The sequence below is a fragment of the Carassius auratus genome, chromosome 46, assembly GCF_003368295.1.
Source record: "Carassius auratus strain Wakin chromosome 46, ASM336829v1, whole genome shotgun sequence".
NCBI lineage: Eukaryota > Metazoa > Chordata > Actinopteri > Cypriniformes > Cyprinidae > Carassius > Carassius auratus.
In genome coordinates, this window is record NC_039288.1 from 387,242 (window position 1) to 413,666 (window position 26,425).

Below are 26,425 nucleotides of genomic sequence, written 5' to 3' on the forward strand. Positions count from 1 at the left end.
CCATCTTCAGAATTGTGTCTTTAAACTTCTGTTTTTGCAGTAGTGCATCTCTGTAAGAGAGTAATTAGCTGGTAAAGTGGCTATGTTAGTAGAGTTTGGGGAAACGGGGAGTTTCACCGGTCAGTGTAGAGCTCCAGAACAGCTGTCATCAGATAACCCTGAACACCCGGATCGGCTGATTCTGCTGCTTGATTGGCTGGAGCTCATGCTGTGTTTGTGAACCTCCCTCCGGAGCTGATGATCTGAATCAGGAGTGTGAAATAAGGAAGACATACAGCATCAGTGGAGTCCAGGCCTGAACTGAGACAGTGAGATGGAGAGAGTTGGTCAGGTGTGCAGAGTTCAAATCCCTCCTCACTGAGTAGTACACATGTGCTAGTGTTCGGGAATACGATATATCACGGTAATGAATATGCACAATATTGTTCTAGTGGGCACTTCTAAATACAGTGAATAATTCTATAATACTAATTAAGAATTTGAGATGCATTTTAAGAATATTTTCCTCATCAACCGGTCAAAATGTATGCAGCCCTTTCCCTGGAAACCCCATAAATAAAGCAGATGTGCTACTTTCTAAAATGTATTTAAATAGCCATTCAGATTTGTGTATTTACTATGATGTTCCTCACAGCCAAATACTTAAGTATTTAGACTTAATAAGCTATTCATTTAAAAAAAAAAAAATTCATTTCAATCTGTGCTAACATGCCCTAGATATTGTTTGAACGTGCTTATTCTGTATTGTTCATTCACACTTTACATTAGGACTTCATTAGTTAATTCATTAGTTACTGCCAATGAAAAATCCATCTGAACATTCATTAATCTTAGGTATTCCAATATATAACACATTGTTAAAATCTAAAGTTGCAACAGTGTTATTTAATGAGCTCACATGAACCAAGTTTTTAACAAAGATGAATAACTTCTGTAGCAAATGTAACTGTTGCTCATTGTGAATGTTAATGCATTAACTAAGGTTAACTAATGAGGTCTTATTGTAAAGTGATAACTATTGGTCTTTATAGTTCTTTTGCACTTTAATCGGTGTAAAACTTTTAGCTATATATTTTTCTGTCTTCTTATAACTACAATAAAGCAATAGTTATCAATCCTGTTATACTGTGTATTATGACCAATATTTTTTTTTTTTGCCTAAGTTTCAATAATGTGATAACACCATATCCCACAACAGAAGCATCAGCAGTTAATGGCAGCATGGTTCATCCTACAGATCATCAATCCTCTGCTCAGACAGATGGTCTTAAAACAGTTAAAAAACAACAATGAAACTGGAAATCTGCAGGTAGCTCAACAGAAATTTGCTTTTAGGGCTTTTGACCTTTTAATTTTTTTTTCCATTAGTAAAGAAAAAATACTACAAGTTACAAATCCCACGAATAGCAATCACATCTACCTGTAACTGAGATGAAGTGTTACGATACAAGATTTCAAGTATTTCACAATTCCCAATCTTCTTCTCTCAATAAGCCGAATATACATTTATATGCACCAGGGTAACAAGAGTTATTTATACATCTCCATGAATGATTTGTCTGAATCGGATTCATACGGACGAGAGACTTTTCCACACCGTTTAGTTGAATAAAATGTTTTTAATTACATCAGTGATCACAAGATGTTCCTCATCGAGATTTGATCACAGCTACTCTGAATGAAGAAGCCTACCGAGGGAAAGCAGGAGAAGGGAACTGCTAAGTGTGTCGCAAGTTAATACAAAATAAAATCTAAATCTGAATATTACCAGAGAGATGGATTGAAAGCAAAACATCAGAGCAAACAGGAGGATGTTCATACGGCAGCTAAAGTCCACGAATCAGGTCAGCGACTGGAATATTACAATCATCTTCATGATCCTCAGAAGCTTTGTGTGTCTTCACATGATTCCAGTTGATACCCTGAGGTCAGTTTCCCTTCAGTCAGACCGTCCTGCTGTTTGCATGAAGAAAATCAAGAGGTGATACTAAAAGATACCCAAAGTAAGGCCGAGCTCGAGCGCAGAAACTCAAACGCATTCGGGTGAGCATAAAAAGATGAACACGCAAGGCAAATATATCTCTATGAACAATAAATGACACGTACAGCCAGGTGGAGTAATGTCTCTTCATTTCTTGAATTCATATGTACACTATAGGATTAACACTCTGGTAATGATTCCCATTCGCACTAGATGTGAGAATGTGTGGGTGAACGAGGGACAGGAGAGAGTCTCCCATGTTCCCCGCGTCCCGTCCTCGCAGGACGATGAGCTGAGGAATGACTGGTCCAGGTCAACACAACTGACCGCAGGTGGCTGAGGCTAAGAGGGTCGACGTCTTCTGTAACAGACTGACACGAGGAAGACGACGAGAGGATCTGACGAGCGTTAGTGTCACAGTGAAGCCCGAGAAACACAGGCCACATGAAATCATCTCGCTCAAACAACTGCAGATCACATGATTTTCTGAGTACCTACTCTAGTCAAGAGCAATCTTACCCTTCAACACAATCCTTACGCTCTACGAGAAGAAGAGAGAAAGGTCAGGGTGGAATCACGCGTCGTTCAGCCAAATAAAACTGAGAGGATATAAAGCAGAAAGATTCAACAAAAGCCTTTTTGTACCCCCAAAGATACAAGAGGAATAAAACTTCAAAGTCTTTAATAAAACAAAGAATGGAAGAATTTCTCATGCCCTCTGCTGTCCGTTTGTGACGCACAGATGCCGTGAACGAGGAGGAGGTGGAAGAGCCTTGATTGGACGATCGTGAGCCGTTGTGTCATGCTTGTGCGGTCGGCCTGACCCCCAGCGGAGCGCCGGTGGACGGGTCAGACGCTCATTTGGGCGGCTTGGCGTCCTGCGCAGCTGCTCGCTGGCTCGGGGGTTTGGCCTCATCTCTGGTGGGAGGAGCTCCAGCAAGGGGGGCGGAGCCTGAAGCGCCCTGTGTCTGGGCTCGGTTAGACTGCTGGGAAGGATGACGGCGACGGCCATCTCCGCTGGAGGGGTGTCTCTTACGCCCTCCGTCCTCCATGGGAGGCTAGAAGGCAGAAATAATGCAGCGTTAATAACACAAGACAAGAAACACCATTAACATCAGGACTGAGCTGTGCTGTCGAGTCAAACAGCCTGCATGAGAGTCACTTGCACTCACATCCACCCTGAAGTCCTCCAGACGCTTGAACTTCCTCAAATGCTCCTGCAGCTTGGGCTCGATCTCCATGTTCTTTGTTTTGGAGTATTTCAGGAAGGCCCAGAACTTCTCGAGTCCGTACAGCTGGCCTGTCAGGGCACATGAAGGAGAATTACACAAGCGCTCCAATAACTAGACGTGGTTTATTCCAGCTGCATCTGCTGGCGGACTCACAGACCTGCTTCATAGTCTTTAATGGTCTCCTCTTGAAAGTCTTTAAATACGTCCGGTCTGAACTTCCTCTCGAGTCCATAGCTGTAGAACCTGAAGAGACACTCCAGACCGTACCTGAGGAACAGCACACAGCGCCGTCATTATTAAGAAACATAAGATCACACTTAAAATGCCATGCATGCAGACCATGACTGTCAAAAACGGTGGTAGGAAGTATTTAGAACATATAAAAATAAAAATAATTCACGTTTTTGATTGCAAGGCAGCGATTACTGGGGCTCAAGCACTTCAAGCTATTAAAGCACATGCGAATAGAGACATTACGTACGTATTTAGCAAGTCTGTAACCAACTAAATTATTAAAAAGAGCGCTGGCGCCTCTACATCCTGCAAAGCGTGCTTTTGCGTTCACTCTCCGCACAAACTATTGAATATAGCGCACATTTATCTAGGTTTAACGTTTGTTATATGCTTGAACTGTTTTATACCTATAGATTTTATTTTAGGCAAGTCGTGATGATTTGAGAAGGCTCACTGTCTGCTGCGTGCCGCTTGGTCGTTACTTTAAAAAACGAAAACTTACATTTAACAAACAAAATATGCTCCAAATGTTTTTCTAAATTAACTTAATAATGAAAAGAAACAAAATATAATTACTTCATTTCATACAAAACTGAACCATTATAATATAGCTGAAAATATATGATTTTTTTTTTTTACAGCTTATATTTTAGTACATTTATGTAAAATCTAAAATTAATAAAAAAAAATAGTTATTTTTTTAAAATTGTGTTCAGCATGGTGGGACACATTTGAATTCGTGACGGGAGCGGGTTGAGAACCACTGCTCTAGAACGACCAAGTTGTGATCAAATTTAGTTTCATTACAATGGCTCCTTGTAAACAGAAGTAGTGTTGATTTTGATTAAACTGCCACACGACCTTGAGGTCGATCTAAAAATAACAGGTAATCTGGCCCAGATCCCTCTTAAAACGCATTTTCAATTAAAATCACATACCCCCATTACATAACGTTACTCTAAAGTAAAAACCGAGGCTTTTAAAAACTGAAAGAAATATGCTGCTTATTTTCACACCTGTAGCCTTCCTTCCCGTCCTCCACCACCAGCTGTCTGAATTCCTCGTACATCTTTCTGTTGAAGTGATCTCGCAGGAAGAAGGACCAGAAGCGGAAGAGTGTGTTCATCTCCTGAGACTGACCGATGCCCAGCCGCTTGCGCTCTGTGGGGACAGCAGAGAAGTGAGCGCGAGGCGTTTGAGGTGACAGGCGAGCCGAGGAGAGCGGGCGTCAAACTCACCGTTCAGGCAGCGCCGCCGGTACTTGTGATAGACGTGCTGCGTGAATCCGTTCTCCTTCAGTAACTCATGCGATGGATGCTGGAACTTGGGGAGAGACTGAGGAGTGCAGCCGTAATTACCCATCGCTGCGGTGCCTTCAGACGGACTCGCATTCGAGCTGCAGAGAAACGACAAAACTATTCAGTGATCAAGTCTTGAAGGGGGAAAAAAAGCTCAGTTATAATTGCTTTTTTTGCTAATAAAATTAAAAACATCAGTGCACAATTTTCCACACCACAATCAGTCAAGCTACTATCACAAGTACAATGTAATATTACTTGAGACACAAACATCCACAAGCAAATGAAAGGCGCTTCCCAAAGCTGGTCACTCTAGCCAGGCGTTTTCTCTTTATTCCCGGGACATCTGTGCATCTGAGGGTATTTTCTGCCACGGTCTGTCCACAGGCTGCACATGCTAACACATGCTACATTATTTGCATAAAAATTGAAAAAAAAAAATATATATCGCGGCCGAAAATATTATTGAGCTTTTTTTTTTTTTTAATACTGCGATTAATTGATTTATCGTGACAGGCCTAACCACCAGATCCTCATATCCACCCTACTGACAAAGGGCATCTCAGGAACCACACTTCAATGGTTTGAGTCTTACCTATCAGATAGGTCCTTCAAAGTATCTTGGAGAGGTGAGGTGTCCAAATCTCAACATCTAACTACTGGGGTGCCTCAGGGCTCAGTTCTTGGACCACTTCTCTTCTCTGTCTACATGGCATCATTAGGTTCTGTCATTCAGAAACATGGCTTTTCATACCACTGCTACGCTGATGACACTCAACTCTACTCTCATTCCATCCTGATGATCCGACGGTAGCTATTCGCATCTCAGCTTGTCTAACAGACATTTCTTGCTGGATCATCGACCATCACCTTCACCTTTCATCACAATTTCACCATCAAGTTAGGCACAGCTCAGGCAAAGATCAGCTGACTTTCTAAAACCACATTGCTAAAACTGTCCGATCCTGCAGATTTGCTTTATACAACATCAAGAAGATCAAGCCCTTTCTTTGGGAACATGCTGCACAACTCCTTGTTCAAGCTCTTGTTCTGTCCAGGCTGGACTATTGCAATGCTCTCTTGGCAGGTCTTCCAGACAGTTATATCAAACCTTTACAATTAATCCAGAACGCGGCAGCAAGATTAATTTTTAATGAGCTGAAAAGAATACATGTCACACCTCTGTTTATCAATATAAACTTCCAATAGCTGCTCGCATAAAATTCAAGGCATTGATGTTTGCCTACAAAACTACCACTGGCTCTGCACCCATTTACCTAAATCTGTTACTTCAGACTTATGTGCCTCTAGAAGCTTGTGTTCTGCAAGTGAACGTCACTTGATTGTTCCATCCCAAAGAAACATAAAGTCACTTTTACAGACTTTAAATTAAATTAAATGTTCCTTCTGGTGGAATGAACTCCCCAACTCAATCCCAGCAGCTGAGTCCTTAGACATCTTCAAGAATCGGCTTAAAACACATCTCTTCCATCTTTATTTGACTCTCTAACTTGTTATAGCTCTTATATATCATTGCTCTTTTGTTGTTTTTGATTGCTTCCATTGTCCTCATTTGTAAGTTGCTTCAGATAAAAATGTCTGCTAAATGCCTAAATGTAAAATGTAAATTAATTAATGCATTTGTTAATTCCAAAATCTACTGACAGTCTGACAGATCTGAACTTAAATGGTTGAAATCCATGAATGCTTTGGAATGGAGACCTAAGGTGGCTCTTTTTTTTTAAAGAGGACTTTGCAAATCAGCATTGCTAAATTTTGCGTAACACCAAATCTCCTTTGAATTTTTTAAACACATTTTCCTGTTACAAATATAAAGATTTTTCTAACAATATTATTCCAATCTCAAAATAACCACCAAATATGGACATTTTGAGATTCAAATCTAACATGTTTTGTCAAGATTAGAAAAAGTTTTGATTTTAAAATACTGTAGTAGATGTAGTAATATAACACCGCCCACTGGGGTGTCTGCTGACCTGACGGAGGCGGTGCGTGAGCGGTGCTCTCTGGAGTCCATCACCCAGCCCACGTGACACTCCATGGGCGGATTGGAGCTGTGGCGCGTCTTTCTCTTGCGCGGAGTCTGAAAGAAGAGATCGTCCACTGGTCAGTAAATGACATGCGTGTGTGCACGCTTCCAGTCTGTAAGAGCGGATACGTACTTTGGCATCCAGCGGTCGTCCCTCCTTCACCACGGGGTAGAAGCGCGGCGTCTGCATGGGGTCCTTGAGCCGCGGGGTGCGAGGCGTGCGGGGCGTGCGGTAGCTGGGCGAGTCAGGCACTGTAGTTGGAAGAGAGCGGGCGATAGCTGACGGTTCAGGCGCTCCGAACAGCTTGTTGGCCAAGGCTTCTGTGGGGACTACAGGAGAGAAAACATTCATGCTTTAAACCCACTGAGCAGATCCAGTCATCATGCAAAGCATCTCCACGTCCCAAAGTTAACTCTCAAACTACAGCAAAAAAAGATGGTCTGACATATACTGATTTCAGTTCATTAAATGTTTAATTATCAGCAGGACGGCTCAAGTAACATTTTATTAACCATCTGGTTGAAGCTTTATTCCAAGTGCAGCACATGTGAAGTGCTCAACAGTGTAAACATAACATATATTTACTTCTTAAATATCTTTACAAAAAAACATGAAGGCAAATATTGTGCCAACACATCCTATATGTTTAAAAAGAATGCAAAAATGCTACATATTTCTTAGCCAATGTAGATACTAAGTTTTAAAAGGGCAAGTCAAGCTCAACATGACAGTGGCAGCAGTATCAGTGATTACTTAGAGCAGCTCTCAGTCTGTCAGCATCTAATATCAGTCATACTGGAGTAGTTTAAAAAGAACTAAAAATAGTGATGAACTCATGCTGAAGCTTTATAATGTCTGAGCTGTAGTGTAGCGGTGTGTGTGTGTGTGTGTGTGTGTGTGTGTGACTCACTCTGCTGGGGGCGCGGCGGTCCGGGGGGAACCTCCTGATGGGGGTCGACGGGCGGCTCAGGGGTCAGACAGTCGAACTGCTCTCGACTGATCAGGTGCACCTTCTTAAAGTTCTCCACCTCTTGCTGTGGTTACAATATAACACAGTTACAACCAGATTTACAAGCACACACACACACACACACACAGCAGGACAAATATTAAAGACACCTGTGACCCGGAGCACGCCATGATCCCCGAGCTGTGGCTCTACCAGCAGGCAGCCGAAGCCAACACTAACTGGCTTTTCTAGCAGCGCTGGCCTTACTGGACACAGCACGTGAACCACACAAAGAGCTCCACACAAAAGAGCACAACAAACGCTCCGCTGCAAGACCTTTCTGTCCCGTCCGTCCAGAAACACGGCGCTAAAGAACACACTCTCACGGCCACGAGAAGAACAGAAGAATGGACACACACCCAGAATCTGACAGAAGCCGTGACAGAGAACACAATCAGAGCACGAGCGATGACTTCTATCTGCTGAGACTGAGCTGATGACCACGGTCACACGACTCTCACAGTTTCTCTCAGTGCACTTTTAATAACAGGTCTCTAGTGTTGTGTTCCAGTCTCACACTATCTAGGATTAGACATGCTCTCGGTGCATTATAGCAGAGCTCTAAATCAAAAACAGAAATTAATCTTCCTCAACAATATAAATCTGAATTATAAACATTAGAAACTGTAAAACACAAATACACCGGATGATGAAACATTTAGGTTGGATGACTGTAGTTTGAAAATGTCTAAAAAATACCCTGACTCCCCCCTTAAATGAAAAAAATCCCCCATTTAAGAGCCACCTAAAGAAGGTATTCCCCCATATTTTCCAGATTTATTCATAAAACACCCGTGTGTTTGATTAGAGATGTGCAGCAGATCAGCTGTGACTTTGTTTGATACGATTTAACTTGATGAAACCGCAATCAGACCAACAGTGTCTTTATAATCATCAAAACGCTGTCTCTCATCTCTCAAGCTTCACTTATAATCAATGAAGCTCTACACTAAGATCAGAGCTGAACAGAACTGCAGGACACTGAGCTGAAACTCCTCTGATTGGCCAGTGCGTTCAAGAAGTCAACAGATGTGTCTGTGATTGGCTACTTGGCTCAACGCTGCAGAAACGCTCTCTGTGCTGTGACCGGTGTTATCTCTCTATTACGGATTCAGATTGCTATCTTATTATCTAACGCGGTTCTGAACTAGAGAACACGCATCAACAGCACACCAGCTCACCTTGATGGTGGCGTACTCGGGCTCGTACGTGTCGTCCCACAGGTCTTGTTCGTAGTAATACAGGCCGTCGTTGATGACTTTGACCAGTTCGCTGGTCAGTTTGGAGCGTGAGGTGTGGTTCCCGGTGCGGTCTCCTCCGGGATGCTTGCGCAGGTACGGCGGCGTCTGGGTGACGATCAGGATCTTGTTGACGTCTCGGTCGTCGATCTCACAGTCCGAATCTTCATCGGACCAGTCGGTGAAAGTGTTGCGCCGGCCGTCTATCTGCTCCATCTCCTCGTCGAACATGAAGTCCAGCTCCTCGGGCTCGTCCTGCTCCTCTCCGGCGGTCGGTGCGCTCTGAACCGGCGTCCGAGCCTCCTCCGTCTTCTGAAACACACCTCCATCACTCACACATCGGCTTCACACGCTCCAGATCTAAGACTGCTCATGCTCAAGAAACTAAAATACGACTGATATTCTTTATTTAGTAACAACCGACTGAACAGGCTGCTTTAAAAAATATGCTAAATCAAATATTTTAACTTAATGATGCTACATGCATTAAAGTGCAATTAAAAATTTGTTGAACAGTGATTGTAAATGCAGTCGTGCTCAACTTAAAGCAGGTAGAAAGAATTATAACAACGTGAATGTGAAGTAGTGATAAGCATTATATTATAAAGCAAAACTGTGCATCATTTAGGTACAATCTGCATTTAAATGTAAATATATGTATGTAGCACAGTTCGAACACATCTACTTCCTGTCGCTGTGACAGTGGGTGATCTGTGTGTGCACCTTGGGTCGCGCCGGAGACGGACGAGGCCTCTTCTTCACTTCGATCCATGACTCCGAGTCCAGATCGGGCAGACTGGCGGACAGACCCTTGGGCATCATCTTCAGGTTACTCACATCATCGGTTCTGGACTGCACCGGCGTGGAGGCTCTCGGAGACCCTGCAGGTCACACGCTCCGTCAGAACGGTCCTTCATTACCTACTACAGCTCACACCACAGCTCATCTCACCTGTCTGCTTCTCCACCACACTCCTGGGAACAAACTCTGGGCAGTTGATGAACTGAGAGAAGTCTGTGTGAGAATGGTCTGGTAAAGCGAGGCCGGGCAGGGGCCATTTCTCCGGCTCGTCCTTGCAGCGGATCTTCAGATCGATGATCTCCACCACCTTACTGTCCTTCAGCGCCTGGAACAGAAGCAGAGGTCACAGGTTACAGACGCGGCGGCTCGTCACACAGCGGTGCGAGCGTCCGGACGAGGATCTGACCTCTGTGATGAGGCTGAAGTCTGTGGTGAGCGCCTGCACTCGGTGGAAGCTGGCGATCAGAGCCAGCGGCAGGAAGCCCTCCTCATCCATCTTCCTGCGCAGGAAGAAATCCCTCTCCAGGTTGTCCACGCTGAAGTAGTATTCACTGCAGAACACACACAACTCCTGCTTTTACTGACGGAGTTCATTCCTGTGGTTGAACGAACAGCTTAAATAATGCAGAAACTGGTCATATAAATGAAACGCCCCAAATCAGCAACATGGGAAGATTGGGAATCGTTCAACTCGGTATGATACACGGAGTCTAAAGAGACACATCTTGGGATTTTTGGCCAAGTCTTTCAGGAGTAATAAGTAAAAACAGCCATTTTCCTATCTCCTGGCCACTAGGTGGCACTGTGCCGAAACTGTGCAGGTAGCCTCAGGTCATGGTTATCATCACACACACCAAGTTTGGGCTCAATAGGCTAAAGCGTTGAAGAGATCTAGCCTCACGTTCATTTTGGCGTGCTCTTCGTCAAATTCATTCGCGTATCATTTGAGAATGCTTCGACTAATCAACTTTATTCCATCTTTTACTTCAAATGAAGACGATCAGAGCCGATTTTGGTGACAATAAGACAAACCATTTAGGACAAGTTCAGAAAAAAAAAGTTTTCAGAATAATTAAAAACTGGTGAAAATCTTGACCTGTAGAAATGTTAACGTTGGTGTGCGTTCGACTCGGCATGAACCAAAGAATCAGAAGACAAATTAATTTTTGCATAAACATGAGGGCAACTTTGAACCGTTGGTGGCGCTAGAGAGTTTGAGTTAGAGACTCCAAACGTGCGGTGGTTAATGTTGAGACTGTGCTCTATCAGTGAGCCAAATTTTTAATCTTTCCCGTAAGCAGATGTATGAGCGACCATAGACTCAAGAGCAGAAGAATAATAACAAGGACACACCTTCAGTGCTTGGCCACTAATAACAAAGCCATGCAGTTAACAAGCAGAAGTGTTGAGCGTGCTCCACTCACATCTGTCTCTTGATGTAGTCCTTCAGCAGGTCCTGGTCCACAGCGTACAGCTCAGCGCTGCTCATGCTGTCGTAATAATAGGTCACTGTGCTGTTGAACTTCTGACCGCAAGCTCCGTCCTTCCCATCACCGCCTTTATAGCCATAGTAGTAGTCATAATGACCTGAGGAGAGCAGAACAACAGACCGGGTCAAACTCAAGCTACAGGACTGAGAGGAAACACACTCTGATGGTGTGATGGACAAATTACCAAGTTTTATTTTTTTCAGTGAAATTAATGTGCTATCTTTAATTTGATAATATTTTATGTTTTATTAGATTTTACATTATGATCCATTTACTACCTGTTAACCACTATTTGAGCATAGAGCCGTAAAATATATGAAATATATATTTTTTACAACTGTTTTACTCTGAAACTGCAAGAAAGTCAAAGAAATCTGAAAAAGTTGCGTTTCATATTTGAAGTTGATATCACAAAAAAATAAGCCATATTTAAATCATGAACAATACAAGTGTGACTATTTTTTCAGGAACATTTAACCTTTTTAAATCACGTCCATGATTTTGAACCTTTTCAAAGTTTCATACCATTCAGATGGAGAAAAAAAAATGGTTTTGGTCAAAAATGAGGGTTAATGTTAGTTCTGGTGCCTGGGAACAAGACAAGCAAAAATGAGTCTGAACAGAAGCCAAACGATCTCAGTGAAGAGACTCTGAATCCCGTGTGAGGTCTGTGCAGGAGTCGAGTCCGTGTGTATTGACCTCTGCTGGCTCCTCTGCCTCGTCCCCGTCCTCGTCCTCGTCCCCGTCCTCGTCCCCTGACAGCACTTCTGTACGGCGCGCCCTCGCTCTTCACGCTCGACACCTCGTCATGGTCGTCCTTGAACTCATGATCGTACTTCCCACTGTGCCAGTCTGCAGACACAAACACAATCAGCTGCTTCAGTGAGGAACACACACACCTTCACACTCCACAGCGGCTTGAAAATACAGTTTAAAAAACGTGAAATATTATCATGTAAAACAGTTTTTAAAGTGTAATGTATTTCTGTGATGCTCCACTGTATTTTCAGCATCATTCCTCCAGTCTTCAGTGTCACATGATCTTCAGAAATAATGAAAATATGATGATTTATTATCGTTTTGCTGCTTATTAATTTATTTTTTTGGAAGCTGTGATGCTTTTTAAAGGATTCTTTGATAGAAAGTTTAAAAGAGCATTTATTTAAAATATAAATATTTACTAGTCTTTACTATCACTTTTTTTTGTTATCAATTTGACACATTCTCGCTGAATAAAAGTAAAAGCTCATTTCAGAAAAAGAAAGAAAAATGACTGACCCCAAACATCTGAATGGTAGTGTAAGAATCAGAAATGTGTCTTGAGCAGTAAATCATCATATTATTCTGATTTCTGAAGATCATGTGACACTGAAGACTGGAGGAATGATGCTGAAAATACAACGGAGCATCACAGAAATACATTACACTTTAACCCAGATTCACACAGAATCTGTATTTTTGATCAAATAAATGCAGTCTTGAGCAGAAGACACTTTTAAGATCCGAATCTTCCCGTCTGGTTTAACAGGCTTCTCTGAGCAGTAGGATCAGGAGTGTTTGGGGTGTGTATGGTGGTGTCCGCACCTCTCAGGTCGTTCCGGCCGTTCGGAGGAACTCGGTGAGCGTCGAACTGTCGTGTGTTGTTCCTGGAGGCCGAGCGCTCTCGAGGACCCTCAGCCTTCACCTCGATCATCAGAGGAACCCACTTGTGCTTGTTTCCTGCAAACACATCAACATTAATGTCATGGTTCATCTCAAAGCTGATACGAGCAGCACATCCCAGAGAAAGCTCTTTAAAAACATGACTCAAACACCTCTCTTTCTCTGTCCATTCCTCTGCGACTCCTCGTCAGCCGTCTTCTCTTCTCCAGAGTCGTCGGATTTGGCTTTCAGGTTTTCTTTACTCTCTTCGTTTTCCCTCTTTCCTTTGGACTCTCGTTTGACCGTGGACTTCTTCAGCACCTGACGAGGCGATCAAAGCACACACTCGAGTCATTTCCAGGAACCCGTGTGTCGTGACACTAGATCTAGACACTAGATATGAAAGGAACCGGTCTCTACCTGAGAGCTTCTTTACTTCCAGAGTCCAACAAAGCCGTATATGCATTCAGACAGAAAATCATTTGGGTTTACGGTCAAGATTGAAGATTTCTGACACTGTTGTACCTGAACTTCCTTCGTGGCGATCTCTCCAGGTGTGGGCCAGTTGTTGGTGTCTCCGAAGTCCCCCACCTTCAGAAACAGTGTGAAGGTTACAGCTAATCACAAGAGCGGAGTCTAACCCCCCAGCGCTTCTGGAGAACACTCAGACCTCAAATATCACACAGCTGCTGGAAACTACCGCCAGAACACCTGATTCAGGGGCCGCAGGCTTATGGGGCCCAAACAGAAATTAAGCAAATTGTTCACTTAGATTCCATTGGAACTTATTTTTCCGTTTTTTTTTTTTTTTTACTGATTATTCCCCTTTTTATTTAATTTAATTTTAATGATATAAAAATCATAAAACACATAATTAAAAAATTCTTCAAGTTTTAACAAAAAATATATTTTTAAGGCCATATGAAACCTGCTTTATTTTTTTCTCAAATTCATGTTTTCCGTTAAATTTTTCATTTTTAATTGAATTTTTTTTTATTTTATATATATATATATATATATATATATAATTTTTTTTGTTATTAACATTTTAACATTTGAAATATTTTATTTTTTTCAGAAATTGTGTTTGAGTTTTTTTGAATTTATAATTTTATACAAATTTATCATCAAACCTGTGGTTATCAAATGAAGGCATAAACATTAACAACTGAATATATTAAAAAGTAATGAAATTCAAATGTAACAATTCCTTTAGATTTCTGGCAAACAACGAGACAGTAGTAACAACGTACAGCAGAGATTTATTGAAAAGTGAGATTATGTAATTTTACTTCTAAATGAAGTCTTACTGCTCATTATAAATGTGTCTTGGGTCAAACACCGAGAGATGAACGTCACTCACCTTCCCGCCGCGTCTCATCCTCGTGTTTCCCGCCTTCACAACCTTCGTGGGCACAGGATGCTCTAGAACAGCAGAAGAGAGAGCAGACGATCAAAAGCAGCTCAAATTACAGCTTTAACCCTTGATAGCACACTAACAAGCTAAGGAACCGAAGAGAGAAATGAAATGCTATGTGATGTTTGTTTTCATTGATGTCTTTCTGCGGTTGAAACGCTGATTGAGTGATTACACAAGCGTGAGATGTTCATTCATGTTTATTTCATGTTAAAACTCGTGAAGAGGAAGAGTTGATGGTTTATAGAGAGACCTGACACTCACTACACATCACAGAGCATCAGAACTGCATTTATTGTTCAAATTTCCTGACAGAAAAATGTTAAGGAGACTACTTCTTTCTTTTAGACGTTTCTAATCAAAAGTAACTATTTCTAAAACTGGAAGTTTCACTCGTGCGGTGGTTAAAACAATGCTGTCTCTGTTCGGTACACAAAGACCCATGAAATTCTGTCATCAGTTGCTGGTAGACATTGACTTCCATAATACAACAACCGTGTCTTCAAATATGATCTTTTGTGTTCAGATGTGTTAACAGAATTAACTCATCCTCAAGTTCAACACATCTGAACACGAAAGATGATATTTAATGAAAAAGATCCATATTTAAAGCTTTCTAAACGGTTCACGAGAGAGCTGTGTCCCAGCGGATGACGTATGTGTAGCGTGAGCTCCGGTGAGAATATGCTAGTCTGGCGAGAACCATCTTTTGTTTACCGCGCAGGAAGAACATTTTCCTTCTGTGTTTGTCACTTCTCACTGGATTTTAAGTATGAGTCTCTTTCTTACAAAAACACATGGCTTCACTTCAGAAGGCCTTCATTCACCCCCGGAGCAGTGTGAGGCACTTTTTATGATGGATGGATGCACATTTTTGTGTCTCGGCACCCATTCGATGCCATTATAAAGCTTGGAAGAGCTGTTGTATTTTTAATATAACTCCGATTGTATTCGTCTGAAAGAAGTGGTAAACCGCTATGATGGATTGAGAGGGAATAAATTATGGGGTGAATTACATTTTTGGGTGAACGTTCTCTTTAAGATTTACTGCTAAATGTTTTGCTCCCAGATATTAATATTTGGCAAAGTGACCGCAGAGAATGAAATATAAATGAGATCTGACTCATGGTGTAAGATCTGATATCAGCAGCGTCTCTGTTTGAGTCTAATAAAGCTACGCAAACGGTTTTGGTCTTAATTCCAGCTGCTGTAACCAATAACTCTAAACTTGACCTTTCATCTGACCCTAACTCAGTCCTCAGACTCCCCGGCAGGAACAAATACATCCACATCTAAATGTCACTGCAAAGGTCAACAGGCAAATCAGTTTAATTTGTGAGCCAAGCACTGAATGAACGATTGAACACATGAGCGATGCCTGAAGCAGCTGGATGTGTTATTAACTACACACCGAGAGGAGTTTTCACTGGTCAGACTATTGCTGATTAAACAGCATTTCCCATGAATCCCATAGTGTGGTGTTCATAAGCACAGCGGTGAACGAGGAAACGCTCGATCTGCCGTCACAGAAGCGCCCCCTGCAGGCAGAGGCTGAACCTGCGTCTCATTCAGTCCATCTGCTGTTTCATGTTGAACAGATGCACATAACTAAAATAAGACTATTACATTTTTGCTACAAAATTATAAAATCTAAATTTGAATCAAAAACTGCCCACGTATGCAGCATCTTTGGTTGGATCGTGATTAAAATACAGTGGTTGGCTCTAGAAGACTGAAGTTTTGTATCTGACTAGTCTAAAAGCAAGAAACCCCCAAAAGTAAGAAAAATATATTGTGCGTGAATTTATATAATAGCCTACAATTGAAACACTTATTTTATGAATCACACTGTCAGATCCCTCAATCACTTTATGTGGGGTTAAATAGGGTAAGCTTTAACCCACGGAGATGAAAACCGCCAGCAGCAGAAGTGGACACTCGCCCAACTCTGAGGGAAAACTGTGGACCTGGCAACACATGTGCAGCACGCTCTCATACAGAAATCAACACAGAGGACATAAAGCAAGCAATTATGTGCTTCTTCATAGTGTGATCTGCTGCAGAAGCCAGTGAAACTGAAGAACGTGACCGAAGGTAGACTCTGGGTGACTTCTGTGGATCTAGAGAGATGTGACGGTGTAATTCTGAGAGGACCGTAGTAAAACATCTGACCGAACCTGAAGTGTTCACACGGTCATGAGAACAACACATCTGAGCAAAAACAATCTGATTTGGGCCACATTTGCCTGCAGTGTGAACATAGCCTTAAAAAAAATAGAAAAAAAGAGAATATACAGTGCTGCCATTCTAAAGTTTGGGATCAGTACGATATGTAATGTGTTTTAAAGACCTCTCCATTTAAAATAATGATTTTCTATTTTTTTTTTTAAAGTCAGATCTTAAACTTTTGAACAACAGTGCAGTTATGAATAATTATTTTTCCCTTTATATTTAAAATTACAGCTGCATTACAATAGAGTACTGCCTTAAAGATAATCAATATATAAGTGTTATTATTATTATTATTAATTGTCTGGATTTCTAATGTTAAAATCGAACTAAAAACAGTTGTCTTGGCTTACAACTAAACCTGAGCACTCATACATCTTCTAAAGGTGTAGTAAGTGATGTAAAGGGAGTGTCCCCTGCAGGCCCCGGGGCCCATCCACACACAGACACTGCTCATTTAAACCACTTCACTGTGGAGCAAGCAAAGACAGTCTGCATTAATGATGAGAAACACATCCACAGGTTCCTGCGGGTCACATGGCACGAACCACGCGAGGAACTCTGGGATAGCAAGCAGCTCGACGAGCTCCACTCAACCAGACCTTCATCATGTGGCTGCTTTAAAGCACTGCGCTCAATCAGGTCCGCCTGCACGTTCAGTGTCAACCCAACAGATGCATATTCACCAGATGCTAACGGCTAACAAGATCAAACATCACGACAGACACGACCGAGCCGCTCATAAAGCCGTGTTTGTGACCGAATAACGTTATGCTTGAACTCGAATCCGAGCGAGTTCGCGACAAACACGTGGATCTCACACGTGTCGCCGGATGAACGCACGCGCTCGGCCAATACAACCGAAATCACGAACACAGTCTCGTCTCATCTGCTCTGACGATAAAACGCTCATCTCTGATGAGTTCTGGAAGCTCTTTGTCGATAATGATCGTCCTGTCAGACGAGCTCGAGCACGACAGGCCGCCGATGCTAATGCTAACCCGGTAGCCATTTGTTCAGAAAAGCAGCAGAGGCGAAGAACGGCGGGACGTTCCGCGTCTCATCGGTAATAATAACGTCAAACAACCCGATTTGCGGTGCGTCAGCACGTCCTTCGAACTCGACGAGTCATAAATCACGGAACCGAGGCCTACCGGAGCTCAGCGTTACACCGCTGTCAAGCGAGTCTGTTAGGGAGAGCTGAACTGATAAACGCTGACATCTGGATGCGCGTCTGGAGCCTTAACTAGAGCAAATCTGAGGCAGAAACAATGACATGTCCGATCCGAGCACACACGCACGGGTCCGGTGTTATCGGTAACGTTACTGACCGTGCGGTGTTTGTCCATTCAGCCCGCTCATCTTCTTCGTCCACGGGTTCACCTTGGGCGGCGGAGCCTCGGTGAACTCCCTCTGAGAGGAGTCCTCTTCACACCCCGGGCTCAGGCTCTCCTCTTTCGCCCGTTTTAGGCTCTGCTCGTTCTCCAGGACCCCTCCGTGTTTCTCGGCCCGGCTCCCGTCCTGCTCCTCCGGCTCCAGCAGCGGGTTGCTCGGTGGGAGAGTCTCCACCTCAGTGGCCATTTCTGCTCTCACAAACACCTCAAATCCGCCGCAGTGTGCTGCCAAGAGATCTGCTGCTGCCGCCACTCCACCCCTAGACCTAACGGCTTCAGTCTAAGACGCAGAGTGGTTGGGTTCAATTAAAACATGTAAAAGAAACGCCGGGAACCTTTAAAAACTCGGGCTGGGTTTCGCTACTTGCTGCGGTGTGAAAGAACCACGCGTTGAACGCGAGCGCGCACGTACGCGCAGCGGGGCGTGGCGACTACAGACCGCGACGTCACGTGACTGGCCTCCTGGTTCGCTCGCGCACGCAGCGTCACGCATCACACAGCTCGTTGTGAAACGCTCTTAATAGGCTTTCTTTCCAAAACGCAACTCTGTTATAATGATGAGAGGAATTTGTAAAACAAAAATAGCAACGCTTATGAAACAAACAGGATTTTTCTGAATCGAACGTAAGCTGCATTACAAGTCTTGTCTATGATGCAACTTCTGGTGCAATCTCTTCTGTCACTTCAGTCATACTTAGTTCTACTTTAAAACAATGCAGTACAATTTAAAGATATTTTTAGTTTCATTCAAATATTTTTGTTGGCCAGATATGTTTGAAAACAATTGTTAAGTCATATTTTAAGTGAGTGTCTCTATTTTTGTTCCTGAATAATGTTTGAGCACTTTTTAAATTAATTGGAGAAAGAGGTGTGTGCGCGCGCGCGTGCCTTGGATTCTCTACATTATAGGGACCAAATGTCTCCACAAGTATAGTAAAACCAGTCATCTTTGACCTTGTGGGGACTTATTTTTATTTTTATGGTCCCAATGAGGAAACAAGCTTATAAATCAAACAGAATTAAGTTATTTTGAGAATGTAAAAATGCTTGTAGCTTTGTGTGAGATGTACAGTTAGTGTAAGGGGACAGAAAACAGTTTGTACATTAGAAAAACCATCATGCCTTTGGAAAGAATCCATGCAACATGCAAACTCAATGTGTGTGTGTGCGCGCCTCCTTAATCATATTTTGGGGACAGATTTGTACACAAAAGTGAGCTAAACCTGACAAAATCTTCAAAAATTAGAACTTTGTGTATGTTCTCATTTGTTAAACTGGTATAAATATAAAGTAAAAAAAGTTGTATTTTATTTCGTTTTTATTAAAATGCAGAATATTTTGTGTAGGATGTGGGTTAGGATTAGTTTATAAAATGTATAACTGGATATAAAACAATAGAAGTCTAACTATCTAATGACCCTATTTAGATCGTTATGTAAACGTGTGTGTGTGTGTGTGTGTGTGTGTGTGTGCTGTAGTGAGAGCAGTGCATTAATACAGAATAAAATGACTGGAACTACTTGTGGAAACACAGTATTAGTGATTTAGTGAATGATAAGATGTAAACTTCTCAATTCTCAGTAAAACTTTAGCTGGACCTTTCATTGGAAGCTTTCATTATGGATCCAAAGGAAATGAAGTAGGAAACTGTGGAGTTTCTAGTGATATAGAGACTCTTGTCATCGATGGTGTGACTCTGCAGCTCTTCTCTGAAAGCTCTGACACGTGTGCCGTGAGCTCTGTATTGTTGAAGCTCTTCAGCGGTGAATCGGCTCCCAGCTCCAGAATAAAAACTCAACTCAGCAGCTGGTCAGCAAATCACAGCCTGGCGCGTTTACCATGGATTTGCTTGATAAGCAGTGCATGCTGGGAAGGGCAGCTTCAATCCATTCAGCCAACAAACACCAGCATGTCTCACTTCTCTTGAGTCTTATTGCTGTTTGTTTCAGACTCCCTGACATGTTATTTCATAATTACGGGCTGAGCCCTGAGGGTACTGTAAGTCCTACTGTTTTCTTCATTATTATTCTCCCTCTTGTCTTCCCGAAAGGGGAGTCTACCGCAGCCCTATGAGCGGACCAAAGGAAAATTATGAAAATTGGCACCCTTGGGTGTTTCTCAACAGAACCCTGGACAAATTTGGGGTCTCTAGGACCAACTATATCATGCCACTCCAGTTCAACATTTCACTTTTGCCGTTTTTTTGCAGTTATAACTTTAAAGGGTTAGTTCACCCAAATATTAAAATTATGTCATTAATGACTCACCCTAATGTCGTTCCAAACCCGTGAAACCTCCATTTATCTTCGGAACACAGTTTAAGATATTTTAGATTTAGTCCGAGAGCTCTCAGTCCCTCCATTGAAGCTGTGTGTACGGTCTAATGTCCATGTCCAGAAAGGTAAGAAAAACATCATCAAAGTAGTCCATGTGACATCAGAGGGTCCATTAGAATTTGTTGAAGCATCGAAAATACATTTTGGTCCAAAAATAGCAAAAACTACGACTTTATTCAGCACTGTCTTCTCTTCTGTGTCTGTTGTGAGAGAGTTCAAAACAAAGCAGTTTGTGATATCCGGTTCATGAACGAATCATTCGATGTAAACAAATCTTCTTGAACCAGTTCACCAAATCAAACTGAATCGTTTTAAACGGTTTGCGTCTCTAATACGCATTAATCCACAAATAACTTAAGCTGTTCACTTTTTTTTAATGTGGAGAGAGAACTGAAGATGAACACCGAGCCGAGACAGATAACGAACAAAAGATTGACTCGTTCACGAGTCAAGAACAGTTTCTGTCAGACGCGTCCGATTCGAGAACCGAGGAGCTGATGATACTGCGCATGTGTGATTCAGCGTGAAGCAAAGACACACAGAGCGTCTGAACTGATTCTTTTGGTGATTGATTCTGAACTGATTCTGTGCTAATGTTATGAGCGCGGGTAAACCGAAGGCTTGAATCAAGGGCAATCATTGCAAATGATTGCAAGTGAACCGTTTTTTTCAACCGGTTTATTGAATCAAACTGTCCGAAAGAAGACTCGAGAACGAGTCAGTCTATTGTTCGTTATCTGGCTCGGCTCGGTGTTCATCTTCAGTTCTCTCTTCACAGCAGTTCAGTCAGTCACTGTTTGAGTAAATGAATTACTCCGGGATATTGGTTTGTTTGAACTCAGAGGGAGTGTCAGACACATTAAAAACATCTTAAGTCATTTGTGGATTAATGCGTATTAGAGATGCGAACCGTCAGTTCGATTCGGTGAACTGGTTCAAGAAGATCCGGTTGCATCGAATGATTCATTCGCGAACAGGATATCACAAACTGCAGTGTTTTGTACTCTCTCACAACAGACACGGAAGAGAAGACAATCTTGAATAAAGTCATAGTTTTTGTTATTTTTGGACCAAAATGTATTTTCGATGCTTCAACAAATTCTAACGGACCCTCTGATGTCACATGGACTACTTTGATGATGTTTTTCTTACCTTTCTGGACATGGACAGTAGACCGTACACACAGCTTCAATCGAGGGACTGAGAGCTCTCGGACTAAATCTAAAATATCTTAAACTGTGTTCTGAAGATGAATGGAGTTTTCTCGGGTTTGAAACAACATGAGGCTGAGTTATTAATGACATAATTTTAATATTTGGGTGAACTAACCCTTTAAGTTAATCATATGTCTGTTTATTCTCATTACGATCAGTTTATAAAACTGAAATAAAACTCTGTATGCTTCATCAGCACCGTGATCTGAGGGCAAATTTAGAAGCTGGGAACAGTGTCACCTACAGGTCACGAGAAACCACAAATGGACATTTGCTCATAAGTTTTGACCAGTTTTTCGTATAGTCTTGGTTTTTGTGGATTCCTTGGGAAGCACTGCCTGTCCAACATTTTAAACTTTGTCATATACTGGAATATCTTTTGAACCATTTGATACATTGGCAAACAAAATTGGTAGGGATCATTGAAAATATGTCCAGAAGGTACCTGAGAAGTTTGAACACAGCGCCACCTAGGGTTCCAACGATTTAAGGATTTTTGCATAAAAGCTTACAGTGTTGAGGAACATAATTTAATTGCACAATAAATGTAACTGTAATCTGTTACAGTTACTGAAAAAAAAGTATAATAAAATTACAGTTACTTATGAAAATGTTAACAATTACAATGTTGGGTTACATCTGAATATTTTAATCCAATCTTTTTTTCTATCTTCGTGAGGACATTGCTTCCATTGATTTTATATCAGGTTAATGATATTTTCTATCAGCTAACCCAACCCTTACCCCTACACCCCTCACAGAATCATCTGCAGAGCACGAGATTCAAAGAAAGACATATTTTGTCTGATTTAGAAGCCTTTTTAATCAGTCTAATGTCCTCACTAGTGGGTTGTCATGATCTTTCACTACGTAAGTGAGAACATTAGGTCCTCACAAGTATAGTAAAACCAATACACATACACACATACACACACAGACATTTTAATTGATTTATTTTCCAAATTGCATTGACTGCTCTAAAATACGAGACACCAATGTTTTAGGAGTTCAGGACACATGCTTATTCGAGAACTTTTTTTATTTTCTATTTCAGTTTATGTATATGCTTTATTATTTTTTTTTAGATTGACTGTTTTTTTCCAAGCCATTGTTTGATGACAGTGTTCTGACATATTTGCTATGCAAAAATTTGAATCACTGTTATTAAACTACACCTGGTTATAATTTTAAATCCGTATTTAACCTCTTAAAGTAAAAGAGGTGCTAAAGTCTGATTTTGTGGTGGCTGTGTTTTAAAATTAGATTATTATAATCTTAATTCAAGTGGATTCATGAGGATTTTGATACTAATCAGTGCTGAGGTTTACCCTGCTGGGTTTAAATGTTTGAAAATAATTAACAGTTGAAAATATTCATTAGAAATTTAGAAAAGTAATCAAATGTAATACATTAATAAAGTAATTGAAATAGTTTCACTACTTATTACATTTTAAATTGGGTAACTTGTACTCTGTGACCTATCATATTTCCAAAGTGGCCATCCCAACACTGAAAGCTTTAACTCCAACAGTTTTGGATATGACTGATGGACAAAAATACAGTCAACAGGAACCAAATCTTTTTGTTTACCATCATTCTTCAAAATATCTGTCATACAGGTTTTATGATTGAGTTCGGTATGCTGCATTGCATATCTTCTGTCTAAACTAAATGTATTATTATTATGACTAGTCTAAACACAGTGTTATATGTTATTACCCACACACACAACACAATTATTATAATTCTTAAATATTGAAGCATAACTATATAATCCTCTAGAGTAGGTTCTGCATTTGAATAAATCATTTTGATTGTAAATGTCTTCTTGTAACCCTATAGTAAGGAAAACTAGATTATTTTTTGATATATTTTCCTGTGTAAGAGCGACTCCTGCGGTTCGTCCAGAAGGCGGAAGTGCGAATTAACTCCGCCCACAACAAAGATGGCGTCTCCCACGGAACACGAGGATTCATGTGAACAAGTACGTGTTTTTGTTATACAATATCGAGCGTTGAAGGTCCATCATTTATCTGAATCTGTCTTAATATATATTCATGATAAGCTGTGAGAGGAAGGCTAAAAGGCAGTGATGTGTCGCTGTTTGTGTGGGTTACAGGAGGAGGCTGCAGAGGAGCCCAAAACACCGAAGATCCGGGACACTCCTGAGGATATCAAACTAGAGGCCATCGCCAACACGATCGCCTTTCACCCGAGCCGAGACATCCTGGCAGCGGGAGACATCGACGGAGACATCTACCTGTGAGACTGAGATCCACTGTGTTCATGTTCTACAGACAAATACATTCACAGCTGTATTTCCAGCATCATTCCTCCAGTCTTCAGTGTCACATGATCTTCAGAAATCAGAATAATATGATGATTTACTGCTTGAGAAACATTTCTGATTATTATCAATGTTGAACACAGTTGTGCTGCTCAATATTTATGTGGAAACTGATTTGTGTTATATTTTTAGATTCACGGAGGAACAGAAAGTTCAAAAGAACAACATTTATTTGATCTTTTGTCACATTATCAATGTCTTTACAGTCACTTTTGATCAAGTTAATGTGTCCTTGATTAATAAAAGCATTATTTTTATTTTGTAAAAATCACACTTAGCCAAAAGTTTTGATTGATAATAATCAGAAATGTTTCTTGAGCAGTAAATCATCATTATTTTACTGATTTCTGAAGATCATGTGACACTGAAGACTGGAGGAATGATGCTGAAAATACAGCGGAGCATCACAGAAATACATTACACTTTAACACAGATTCACACAGAAAACAGATGATTTACATTCTAAAAACATTTAGCAATTTTACTGTATTTTTGAACAAATAAAAGCAGCGTTGATGAGCAGAAGAGACAAAAAAAAAGTAGTGTGTGGAACTGAAATCTGGAAGGATCGGGCCGTTCTGATCCTGGAACAGTGTTAATGCTCTCAGTCTGATCTGAGTGTGACTCTGTGGTTTCCAGATTCTCATACTCCTGCACCGAAGGAGAAAACCGAGAGCTGTGGTCATCAGGACATCACCTGAAGTCCTGCAGGAAAGTGCTGTTCTCCGCCGATGGACAGAGTCAGTGTTCATCTCCTTTCATTGCTTCCTCATCCTTCAGTTCTTTACTGCCGCAGCTCGCACTGATTCTCTCCTCTGTGCTCCTCAGAGCTCTTCAGCGTGTCTAAAGACAAGTCCGTTCACATCCTGGACGTGGAGGCTGGGAAACTGCTGACACGCATCCCCAAAGCTCACAGGTACCCGACGCTCCCCTTTATTTCTTAAAAAGCCAGGAGGAGTTATAAGAGGAAACGTGACTGGTGTTTTTTGATATTTCTTTCCAGCGCCCCCATCAACGCCCTGCTGCTGGTGGATGAGAATATCTTTGCGACGGGTGACGACGAGGGGACGCTGAAGGTCTGGGACGTGAGGAGAGGAACCTCGTTCATGGATCTGAAGCAGCATGAGGATTATATCAGTGACATCACCATCGACGAGAACAAACGCACCCTGCTCACCTCCAGGTCTCCAGCTCACGCTCTCCTTCTGAACTAGAAACGCTTGCTCTTGTGACGTGATGTTTGAGTCGCTGACGTCTGTGACTGTATTTGCAGTGGCGATGGCACTATGGGAGTGTTCAACATAAAACGACGGAGATTTGAGCTGCTTTCCGAGTTCCAGAATGGAGATCTCAACTCTGTGTGCATCATGAAAGTGAGTCTAAACATCGTCACCGAAGCATTTCACACACAATCAGACTTCACATGCTCTACAAATAAAGAGCAGTGAATGGTGAAGCATTGCCATGTTCATGATAATGAGGTTATATCATACGATTAGACTGTTTTAGAATCATGAAAAACCTGTGTTTGTCTCACAGAGGGGCCGTAAAGTGGTTTGTGGATCCGGCGAAGGCAAGATATACATCTTTAACTGGAATGGTTTTGGAGCCACGAGCGACAGGTTTGCGGTTCAGGCCGAGTCTGTGGACTGCATCGTGCCCATCACTGACAGCATTCTGTGTGCCGCGTCCACCGACGGCGTGATCAGGTGACACACGCTCTCATTGCTCAGCATCATTCCTCCTGTCTCTGAGTCTCTTCTCACGAGACTGACGCTTCAGTGGTGTGTCCGCAGGGCTGTGAGTGTCCTGCCCAACCGTGTCCTGGGCAGCGTCGGGCAGCACCTGGGCGAGTCCATCGAGGAGATCGCTCGCTCCAGAGACACGCGCTTCCTGGCCAGCTGCGCTCACGACCAGCTCGTCAAGTTCTGGGACATCTCCAGCTTACCGGACACCAGAGTCAGCGACTACCGGCGGAGGAAGAAGAAAGACAGACGCCTCAAAGCTCTGAGCAACAAAGCTTTCGACACAGGACAGGACTTCTTCTCTGGCCTTTTAGACTCGACGGAAGAGAACAGGAAAGAAGAAGAAGAAGATGATGATGATGAAGATGAGGAGGAGGAGGAGGACAGTGGGAGCGACTGAAATACTTCTGCAATACTGTGTTGTATAGTTCATGTATGTTTTCTGAAACAGTTTCATTATATTATATGCTATTACACATGTATTTATGTAATTTTATAATACATGCAGTGCTGTCATTAACTTTGTTACATTCCTTGGCCAAGAAACAACAAATAATATGTTCAAAGTGTTTGAAACTGAAGATTATATCATGTTTCGTGTTCTACTCCTCTAAGGAGCACAGCACTAGTCACTAAAATATATTTTTTCTTTTGCAATTGAGGTGCGAGATTTCATTGCAATAAAATGTATGCATTTAGCAGATGCTTTTATCCCAAGCGACTTACAGTGCATTCAGGCTAACATTTTTTACCCAACTTGTTCCCTGG

At 41.9% G+C, this 26,425-nt stretch overlaps 2 protein-coding genes across 4 annotated transcripts; one reads left to right on the forward strand and one right to left on the reverse strand.

The window, feature by feature from the left end:
* Positions 1–1,329: 1,329 nt before the first annotated feature.
* Positions 1,330–18,565, reverse strand: LOC113063800 (la-related protein 1-like). 2 transcript variants are annotated; one of them, XM_026234126.1, is made up of 19 exons: positions 17,953–18,565; positions 14,339–14,400; positions 13,501–13,566; positions 13,149–13,296; positions 12,919–13,053; positions 12,034–12,186; positions 11,269–11,431; positions 10,251–10,395; positions 9,995–10,169; positions 9,767–9,924; positions 8,987–9,355; positions 7,707–7,830; positions 6,929–7,125; positions 6,743–6,849; positions 4,686–4,843; positions 4,464–4,608; positions 3,371–3,480; positions 3,154–3,281; positions 1,330–3,039 (listed from the first exon to the last, which is right to left on the reverse strand). In XM_026234126.1, the coding sequence occupies exons 1-19, from the start codon at positions 18,200–18,202 to the stop codon at positions 2,839–2,841; spliced, it is 2,994 nt and encodes a 997-aa protein (XP_026089911.1). In that variant the 5' UTR covers positions 18,203–18,565; the 3' UTR covers positions 1,330–2,838. The 2 variants fall into 2 exon arrangements, with proteins under 2 accessions (XP_026089911.1, XP_026089912.1); XM_026234127.1 differs by having other exon boundaries at positions 8,987–9,352; positions 17,953–18,564.
* Positions 16,834–26,378, forward strand: wdr55 (WD repeat domain 55). 2 transcript variants are annotated; one of them, XM_026234128.1, is made up of 9 exons: positions 16,834–17,263; positions 23,451–23,549; positions 23,685–23,827; positions 24,552–24,652; positions 24,741–24,828; positions 24,916–25,095; positions 25,186–25,285; positions 25,452–25,621; positions 25,709–26,378. In XM_026234128.1, the coding sequence occupies exons 2-9, from the start codon at positions 23,511–23,513 to the stop codon at positions 26,055–26,057; spliced, it is 1,170 nt and encodes a 389-aa protein (XP_026089913.1). In that variant the 5' UTR covers positions 16,834–17,263; positions 23,451–23,510; the 3' UTR covers positions 26,058–26,378. The 2 variants fall into 2 exon arrangements, with proteins under 2 accessions (XP_026089913.1, XP_026089914.1); XM_026234129.1 differs by lacking the exon at positions 16,834–17,263 and having other exon boundaries at positions 23,103–23,549.
* The last annotated feature ends 47 nt before the right edge of the window (positions 26,379–26,425 follow it).